Genomic DNA, 10,408 nt, shown 5'->3' with positions numbered 1-10,408 from the left:
GTACCAACTGAGCAGTCTCTTTGGCCGTGGAAAGCTTGGGCAAGTACACGAAGTGGGCCATTTTACTAAAACGGTCCACTACCGAGAGGATGACAGTGTTGCCATTGGAGGGAGGAAGGCCTGTGACAAAGTCCAGGGAGATGTGGGACCACGGGCGATGAAGGACCGGAAGAAGCTGAAGGAGACCCGCTGGCGCTTAATGGGAGGACTTATGCTGGTTGCAGACGGGGTAGATCATCCTCCAGGGTAGGCCACCAGAAACATTGGAGGAGGAAGAGTTTAGTTCCCTGAACCCCAGGGTGGCAGGTAAGTTTGGAGGAGTGGGCTCATTGCAGCACCTCAGACCTCAAGGCAGGTGGGACAAACAGGCAGTTCTGTGGACAGGCACTGGGACCAGGCTGATCCTCGGTAGCGGCCTTCACCCTCTCCTCAATATCCCAAGACGGAATAGCAAAAATGGTGCCTAAAATACTATATCTACAAGTGAAGAAGAAAAGAAGACAATCTTTAAGACAATCTATTAACAGTCCATTGCATGATACAAAAGCAAAAGCTCAGGTGATTCACTGGGAAACCATATGTCCTATTTGTCATAAGTTTTACCTTAATCATTGTTCCTGTTTTTGCAAGATTTTACAAGACTGTGTGAAAACTAAGCACACAATGCAACCGTGGCCACAATTAAAGAAATCATATAACCACATCAATGTCATGCAACTCTGAGAGTTGTGTAAATGGGAAAACATTAATGCAAAAACATAAACATATAATTAACACTGATATGTGTGCTGCTGTGCAGCTACTTTGTGTTGTTCACTTTGGTAATGTATTGCATGTTTTTACAGGCCACTCATACTCGATTCATTGATAGATTCATAATGACTAAAATAAAGTATTACAGAAATAAGCTCCTAATTAATATCTTTACCTTTGACATTGTCATTAAAAAAAAAAAAGTTAACATTGTGTTTATTGAGGATTTTTGTGTTACAGATATTTCGACAGTACAACAACATGAACACAATCTGCCAAGACCCCTCCCACTCCCTCCCCCTTTAGTCTAGGCAGAATTTCTGAAAATGTGCTTATTTAAAGTGGTGGAGGCATTTTGCGAATATGTATAATATCTAACATTTCTAGGGGTATTAAGGGGTTCAAAAATGCCCCAAAATGCCTAAAAATTTGAGAAATCCAACATGGAATCTATTTCTCAGTGTATTTTATTGACTAAACAAGGTAAAAACATGAATCAAATGTGCTTTTGTAGGTTTTCCTATATCTTAGCAATCCGATGGCATATTCAGATTTGAGATGTAATGTGAAGGAAACTGCTTAGATATTGCAAAAATAGTTGTTTAGTGAATAACTACTCAGCTATTATTTTTATTATTCATATTTTTTTCATTATCAGGCTTCTTTTACTTTGTATTTTGTTTTGAGGTCAAATGTGCTGTAATGGAACCTTGGTCATCCCCAATATCGGTAGCAGTTTTGATGCAGCTAATGGGTATCAAAATAAAACATCTTATTCACAGTGTTCTTCTATGTTCTGGCAAGTGTTGTAATGTTTCCTGCAGTTGCATGCTTCCATACATTCCATGTGACTCTTTCTGAATAGGATAGAATAGAATAGAACACACATGAAGTGAACTCCCTGCAGGCTTTAGGCATGGGTGGCAGAGACAGTAACCACTTCAGATAAAGTGCTTCATCCACTGTCAGAATGACATGCTATTGTTCCATTGATTTGGAGACATGGATGATAGGTAGATACCCTACTGTAGTTTTCTCTGGGTTGACTGTGCTTGCCTTTTGATTGTACAAGGCATTGGTTTTTGAGATGTCCTGGACATGAAAAAGGCCATGTCTGTAGCTTGTGCTTTCTGTGCTGCAGGACATTGTTCATACAACTGTGTGAAACAATCTGGTGCTACTACACTGAATGGACGCTCTGTGATTCCTCTCTTTGGTGCAGGTATGATGTCAGTCATTGCCTTGGGGATGTTGAGGGTTTCTGACTTGGAGTAAAGATCAATTCCTTCAAGGAGATCACCTTCAGGTGGACCACGTTGCCAGGCAGCCACTTGAGTGGCATGGAATGTCCCTTTACCATCCAGAGTGTATTTAAAACAAAAAGAGAAATTTCTGTAAGATATTCATTTTGATACAATTGATTCGTCCCATCAAGGACAAGGGAAGGTTCATCCACATTTTATTTTTCCGGGGGAAAAAATATTTCACCCTACTTTTTGGGAGTTTGGGAGTCCTTGTTCATATATTAATCGTAAAATCCCCACTCCCCAACCCCAAAAATGGGTTTGTTGCCTCAAAGCAACAACATGCTACAAGGATACCAAAACATCCTGGTTTTCTGTATTCACACATGTAAGTGAAATTAGGACAAAAAAAACAATTTATGCAAAGAATTCATTTTTATTTGAACAAATATCAAGTTCATTTTCATACAAACATTTAATAGAAAAACTAAATAACTGTGTGTGTCTGTGTGCATGTGTGCGTATGGAAGTGGCTTAAACCAAACAAAATCAACTATTATGCCCAACATACAGGCTGCATATAGCTGAGTTCAAAATTAGCACAATATAAAGAACCTTCAAGGTTAAGTGCCAAAAACAAGGGCACAGTAAAATGTCCCGTAACCAAATGAGCCGAGCAGAGTTTTCTGATGTCTGTAACCTCTTTGGTATCAAACAGTTTTGAATTGAGCTCTTCTTTTACTTGAAATAGATCAGGAGGTCCCCATTAACACTGACACATTGGAAAAAAAAATAAAACAAAAAAAATAAAAAATAACCTATCTTCAAAGGCTGTCTAACGAGAAACATAAGAAGCATCCTTGCATTTGGTAAGCATTTTCTTCGAGTTACAGAAAATATATTGGTCATTCATAGTAATTCAAGTAATAACAGTCACTTCCACTTGAGTTGAATTTGTCAATAAGTGTCTGTTGAGCAGTGGTGCAATGTAACTAAGTACATTCACTCAAGTACTGTACAATTCTGAGCCACTTATACTTTACTCAAGTATAAACCATTGAAAATATTGTATGTCATGTTTAAAACATATATAATATATAACATTTATTAAATAGAATAAAATGCAGTGAAGATAAAACCAGTTTCCCAACCAAACAAAATCAACTCTAATATTTCAACAGAAAAAGAAAAGATTTGAGAAAAGTTAAAACATGAATACGAATTGTGGACTTATCTTTGTTCTGACCTTGATTTTCTGCAAAAAAAAACATATCACTGATATGATCTACTTTTATTTAAGTATGATTATAAGAGCAAGACTTTCACTTATAATGACATACTTCTACATTGTTCTGTTAGATCTGAGTACTTATTTCATTACTGTTGTTGAGCAACATGCCATATTTAGATGAGAGGAAGTTGCTCTCCCACCAATATAAGCTTGAGATCTTCTGTCTCTCTGGATGTCTTCTTTGTCTGCTGTTGCTGTTCTGTGACCAGCCATGATCCTCCAGACCGCTGTGCTCAGCATCCTCCTCTGCTCTGTCCAGAGCTTCACTCTGCAGGTAAGCATCAACAGACACCTTTAGATTCATACAGTATTCACACAGTATTGCAAATGTTTCATTCAGTAGTCTCTGAAATTGAAGTTTGCAGGATTTAAACTGAATATTTCAACTTGCAAAAAATATTATACTGAATTCAGAAAAGACCACAGTGGCACTATATCAATTTAAAAGCATTTAACCAACCTCTGCATGCTATTACAGGCTTCATTTGAAAAGAGTGATGAATCCTCTGGTAAGACATACTTACATTTCATGAAGTAAAATGTATTTACTTGATGTAAATATTTAGTATTCATGAAGTTACATTCAAGTACATGAACAAACTGTTTCTATTCAACAGGGAACACCATTGAGGAAGATGATTTCAGTGTCTCCACACTGATAGAGAAAGCCAATGCCAATCTGGGTATGTTCATCTCCACTGCAGCTGCTTTGTGTTGTTCAGTACAGATCTCATAATATGTGATAACATTTCATCTTTGGTGAAATTATCATTCCAGCAGTAAATGCATAGAGCAAGACAATCATTTTACATTTAAACTGAGATTACATTATGCAAGTATTACAGTATATTAGCCTATATAGACTCAGATTTGACCTGCCTGAATGAAATGCAGTACAACAAACAAGATTAAAAACTTTTTCTAAACTGTCATCATGTCATTTTACAGGAAAGAACCCTGGTGATCCTCTAGTGATGTTTGGAGACATAGCAGTGTCAACTGATCTAGGGAATGCTGATCCCTGCACCGCACGAGGCTGCAAGTGGCCTAAAGCTTCTGATGGCAACGTCTATGTTCCTTACCGCATCTCCAAACAGTACTGTAAGTCTCACTAATCATCTAGCTTTTGAAGGCACAATGTTGGTTTGTGAGAGGCGGATTAGCAATATATAACACACCTGTCTTCAATTCAGAACACTTATGGGCTACAGCCTTAATTATGGAGGCTGATGTGTGCAAACTGATACTGTATGACAGACACTACTGAACAACATGTTGATATGTGGTGCATTTTAACAACAATGCATTCATTTACTGTTGTATGTATTCAAGTTTGATGCAACTAGTTACTGTTGTATATACTGAATTACATTTACATAGTCAACGACTACAAATCGTATAGAAATTATTTGAGTCAGTAAAGTGATTTGTGATCTGATTTGTTCTTTACACCTCTAGTATCAATCAATCAATCAATCAATCAATCAGACTTTACTTATCTAGAACTTCTTATACAGTAAAATGTAGAACAATGTGCTTTACATAATAAAAGCAAGCACAAACAAAGCAGAAGCAAAACCAAAAGCCACACACACACACAAACACACACACACACACACACACACACTTTTTCTCACACATAATACATGTATACATGCTGAAAACTGAGGAAGCACTATCCCACCCTCAATAATTTGCAGTGAGGACTCACCAGAGACTGGATAACACCAAATAAAGAAAAGGAACTGAACATAAAGAAAAGATGACTTAAAAAAATTTAATTCAAACCAGAATTTAAAAGTTAACATTAATACGATGACATAATAATGTAAATAACTAAAATTATACAATTAATAGGCTAAATAAACTAATAAACTAAACAGTTTAAAAACGATAAATAAAAGAACAGAATATAATAAAACCTTTCATAAAAAAATATAGACAAACTAGGCTACAAAGGTAAGTCTTAAATTAGCTTTTAAAGATGTCCTAATAATTAGTAATAAGTAGTAATCATCCCATTTTTGCTACAGTGGCTACTGTTTAGAAAAAACTTACACAGTCCCCTTTTAAAACTTTTTTGAATTGTTGCCCATCAAGATTAAGATAAGAAAACTGACTAAACTAATAAATGTTTTTTTTTCCTTTCTTTCAAGCCCCCAAAGACAGAAGCACCATCATTCAAGGTCTGGAGTCATTTTCCCGGTCTACCTGCATCCGCTTCATCCCTTTCAAAAGACAGAAGGACTTTCTGGACATCCAGTCTGACGATGGGTAAGGACCGCACATGCACTATAGCACACCTGAATGCAACAGACATGGTGTGTCTCAGGTCAAAGGTACACTGTATGGGATATTCTTGGGGAAACATTAAGGCTCTTTTACAGTTTGATAGTTTTATTTACTGCTCTGTTTCAGGTGTTACTCCAAATTGGGGCGTAGGAGGGGGCCGCAGATATTGTCGCTGGATATTTCTGGGTGCATTTATCACCATGTCATCCAACATGAGCTGCTCCATGCCCTGGGCTTCCACCATGAACAGAATCGGTCTGACAGGGACAAGCATGTTCAAATCGTCTGGGAAAACATCCTAGATGGTGAGTCATGTTACAATCACAGTCTTCATCAAAAATTTGAAAATGTCATTATCCATTATATAGAATAAACTATGACTTCAATATTACGTTTGAAATAACAAAACCAACAACAAAAACCAGGATGTATTAAAGTTGAAGTATGTAACTCTGACACCAAGCGTTTAGAAATGGTACTGCGGCTCACGTTCAAAACTGGAGAGAGCTGTCTCTCCTCGCCCCCTCCCTGCCAGAGTTGATGTTCATGCGGGTTGCCAGTTGTTGGACGTGATCCTGCAAAGGCATCTCCTATACATACCCTTGTTTTTGTTTCTCAAATTGTCACGACCTATTTGAGAGTCATAACAAAGCTTTTTTGGTTTTGTAACATCAGACATTATCTGCAGTGTTCCTAGCTGCAGCTCAGTGGCAACTGGCCACCTGGCTGCTGAAACGCTACTGACTTTGTGATTGGTAGCTAGATGGTGGGTGGCGCATCAGGCCAAAACACAGAATGACAACATAAACATTACTTGAGGGCTGCAACTGAGCTTTTCAAATGTGAATATTCTGGCTGGACTACTATTGTCAGTGATATCAGTGTTTGAAATGAACATGATTCCTTAATGTCTGGTGATATTTTAGGGCCATTTTATAATTATTTGGAATATTAATATAATATATATATAATATATTAATATACATCTGACTCTTAACACTTACTAATAAATGACTGGACTTCATCATTTCATTTCAGCAGGTATAAAGTAACTCAGGGTATGAAACATGTTTATCAAGACCTCTTGAATGAGCAACCATTGGTACAGAAATAGTGACATATGTAGTTTCCTGCATATGCTGTTCATGCTTTTCACTTACTGCACTTTTCAAACATTATACTGACAAACTGTAATGGAACACACCAAATCTGACTTGTGTGATTCTTTCGCAGGAGAAGAGGACCAATTTGAAAAGGTCCAGACAAGGAACCTTCGCACTCCCTATGACTACAACTCTATCATGCACTATGGAAGGTAGCTCTCATAGTTTACTCATTGATTAGTATACTTAAGCAAAAGTTAAATCATATTATAACATGACAAACTCTTCTTCTCTCAGCAGTGGGCGGGTATTTTGTACTAAAATGATTATACATTTGGTAGCTTGCTACTCCTTTGATTTGTCTATCAGAGTGTTTGAAGCCTCTTCAAGAAAAGAAAATATTGGACTTACAGAAATCAAGTGGATACAGCATCTATCCAAATAAATGCTAATTATAGTCTGTGTGTCTGCTAGATGTACATCTAGACATGTTAGCCAGAACAACCTCACAAAGTGATAATATGTCAGATTACATTATATTATCATGTTTTCAGTCTGTTGTTGAGTTTTTCTGCCCCCAGCTGGTGAAACATTCTTAATGCAGCTGTAATCCTCCCATACTGTACATCAGTGGTCACTCAGCTCTACAGGAAGAACTAGTGGTTCCTGTTGAACAAGATCTAAGCAGTTGTGAAAACAGAGAATGGTTACAAGTTTACATGTTACACTCCTCTTCACTACTGCCTGTTTGCACCACAGGAATTTTTTCTCAAAGAATGGGCAGCCAACCATTGTTCCCATCCCCGACCCCAACGTGCCCATTGGCGAGGCCAAAGAGATGAGTCCCAACGACATCCTTCGGGTGAACCGTCTTTATCGCTGCAGTATGTATCTTCTGACTCATGAAGCCTGTTACTACTATTCCCTCTGAACTATCAACCTGCTCTTGTTTCCTCTCATCTTCATCCTTCCTACCTTCTAACCTGGCTACCCACTAGCCTACCACCTACCAACACTACTCTCTCATCATACTACTGTATCTATCACCCTGCTGACAAAATGGAGAGACTAGTAAATAGACATACAGTAAATCTAGAACAATTAAATTATATAAAAAAATATAAAATATATATGTTCACTTTACAGCAGCTCTTTTAATAAAACATTTTCAGAATTTTCTGTCTTTTTAAATTCTGATAGAACTGCTTCCCAATCTGATGTGGAACCTGTGAAAAGGAACCAATTCCTCTAGAAATTAAAGTAAGTTTCTGTGGACATCATCATCAACGTGATTTGTTGTTAGCTTGTATTCACTGACTCATTTTCTATTTAAACATCTGATGATCTAATGTGTAGAGATAATGTATTTTATGAAATGTTAGAGTTATAACCAAAGGACTTTAATATTTTACTGCATATGTGTGTGTTTGTAGTGTGTATACGTGTGTATGTGCTTGAATGCACGTATGTGTAATTATTTTGAACATTTTTAATTGTTTTTTCAACAGGAGGCAAACCATGCAGCTTCTCATCTACAAGCAACGCCAGTAATACATCTTGTGATTTGTAATGTGCTTAATGAAATTCAGAATCTGATTAAATTCAGCAAAATATGATACTGATTTAATTAACTTTAAAAGTATAGGCAATGCAACTGTCCAAACACAACAGCACAAGTTTACACTTACTGTATGTGTATAACTGCTTCTGCACTTCATTGAACATTAATAATGAATAAAAATGCTTTCAGATACAGCATATCATGTCAGCCTGTTTCTGTTTGATATAATTGAGATACTTACCTGTTAAGATTTCTGACACTGGAAAGATAAACATGACCAAATGTTGTTCCAGCATTTATTATTATTATTATTCAAATATTTTTATTGATTTTCACATTATACACTCACAGTAGAAATCAATACCCCAGACAAGAGGGAAAGAAAAATAAATAAATGAAATACAATAATAACAATAATGATATTAAATATTAATATTAATAATAACTGCCTCAATTCATGAATTCCTGCATAAATAAGTGTTTATAGGACATCCATTGAAAATGAATTTGTGAGTTTTTTATGGAACATCTGCTAACACAGTCACTAATCATTAATACATGTCTGAATAGTGGATGTGCAAGTGCATGCAGAAATGTACATCTAAATACTTTGTTAATCATTTACATACACTTTCTAAATGATATTACAAACCACTGACAAATCCTAAATAACTGGTTAGTAAGTGATGTAATACTTGATTTAGAAATGCTGAATCCATCATATATAAAATATGAAAATGCAATCATTAGGACATTATACATGAGCTCATTAATGAAGAGTAAAACATTTATAATTGTGATTATGAACCACATAGTAATGAGTATTTACAGCAGAAACATGCTTTATAAATGATGAATTCAGTATTTACTAATCCATAACTAATGTGCTTATCAATGATGAATAAAACATTTTTAACTGTGTTTATAAACTACATACTAATGTGTGATAATGTCAGAAAAAAGCGTTATAAAATGATGAATTGAGTATTTATTAATGCTTAATAGTGTGTACTCATAAAGCTTACAAACCCCCTCTGAATCTCTTCGGTGCCATTGACGACAATCAATGCCTGCACCTCATCGTCAGTCCATTTGTCGTACATCCTCTTGCTGTTTTCTTGTTGTTTACAGCGGTGTCTGCTAGGCTAATGCTCCCCTTCTGCTGGATTTTAAAAATGCTGCTTGTTTTGGTGCTTTCTGATGGCGTCAGAGCCTGCTCTAGGTTTAGCCAATCAGCACCAGTTTAACCTCAAGCCCCACCCAGGAGCTTTTCAGAGCCGAACGGAGTACCTACCCTGGAGTAGGTACTCGGAGTACCTACCCTGGAGTAGGTACTCTGTTGGCCCGTGTAAAAGTTCCTGTAAATGGCCCTGTTGGGGAAATTCCTGCAGTGGAGACACGCACCAACGGGGCTGGCCCCGTAAGATTACCCCGAAGTTCTTGCAGTGGAAACGTGCCTTATGACTTTCTCTGGCTGTTGGAACTTTTCAGACATTCTTTTGAGGTCATCATCGTGGCATATCATTTTTAAAATAAGACATTTTTGTCTGACATATGAAAAGGAATAGAATTTAACACCTTTAGGGGTTTAGCTTGGTCTAGTATGACTAGTAGCTGAGATTTTATGAGTTCTCTCTCATGTACATGGCTGAGAAAGTTACTTTAAACATGTATTCCAATACAGTTTCTAGTTACCTGTTTAAAAATGTAGTCAGTAACGTAATCCAGGAACCACAATATTAAAGTAATGTAACTTGACATACAGCCAGCTGTAGATTAGAACGAAAGAATTTGCATTAATCAGCTGGATATTCTTCTCACTTGTGGTACTGCATGACAGAGTTGTAAATGAGGTTAAGAGTGGCAATCTTCCTGAAGTTGTGCTCCATTCCTAAAAGAAACAGAAAAGAAAAGTTAATCTGTGTTTCTTTGGAATTCAGAAAGGAGTCCAGTTGCTGCAGAGCTATAAAGTTCAGTGTCAAGAGTTTTATATTCAGAAAACCACATTTAAACAATGATCATCTTCTTCATGTAAGTGTTGTGCCAAAATGTGCTGATCGGGATCTTTTTGTCCACCAGGAGGCACCAAGAAGTCACCATTTTTTGAACCATAAGTGTATTGCTGTGGATTTTCTGAATTTAACAGTCATGATGAAAGAATGAA

At 36.8% G+C, this 10,408-nt stretch overlaps 1 protein-coding gene across 1 annotated transcript; it reads left to right on the top strand.

Moving 5' to 3' along the window:
• Positions 1 to 3,499: 3,499 nt before the first annotated feature.
• LOC128362245 (high choriolytic enzyme 1-like) lies at positions 3,500 to 7,935 on the top strand. The gene is made up of 9 exons (XM_053322990.1): positions 3,500 to 3,562; positions 3,767 to 3,797; positions 3,906 to 3,971; positions 4,237 to 4,389; positions 5,445 to 5,562; positions 5,707 to 5,885; positions 6,814 to 6,895; positions 7,443 to 7,571; positions 7,884 to 7,935. The coding sequence occupies exons 1-9, from the start codon at positions 3,500 to 3,502 to the stop codon at positions 7,933 to 7,935; spliced, it is 873 nt and encodes a 290-aa protein (XP_053178965.1).
• Positions 7,936 to 10,408: the final 2,473 nt, after the last annotated feature.

This window comes from Scomber japonicus, chromosome 1, assembly GCF_027409825.1.
Source record: "Scomber japonicus isolate fScoJap1 chromosome 1, fScoJap1.pri, whole genome shotgun sequence".
NCBI classification, from domain to species: Eukaryota; Metazoa; Chordata; class Actinopteri; order Scombriformes; family Scombridae; genus Scomber; species Scomber japonicus.
Note: the sequence above shows the minus strand (reverse complement) of the source record. Positions and strands in the feature narration are given on the sequence as shown.

What these genes read in the sequence shown, in the direction of transcription:
- LOC128362245 (XM_053322990.1), top strand. Translation starts at nt 3,500, where the DNA reads ATGATCCTCCAGACCGCTGTGCTCAGCATCCTCCTCTGCTCTGTCCAG. An exon ending in CTGGGAAAACATCCTAGATG is followed by an intron (nt 5,886 to 6,813) that starts GTGAGTCATGTT and finishes ATTCTTTCGCAG; the next exon opens with GAGAAGAGGACCAATTTGAA. An exon ending in TCTATCATGCACTATGGAAG is followed by an intron (nt 6,896 to 7,442) that starts GTAGCTCTCATA and finishes TTTGCACCACAG; the next exon opens with GAATTTTTTCTCAAAGAATG.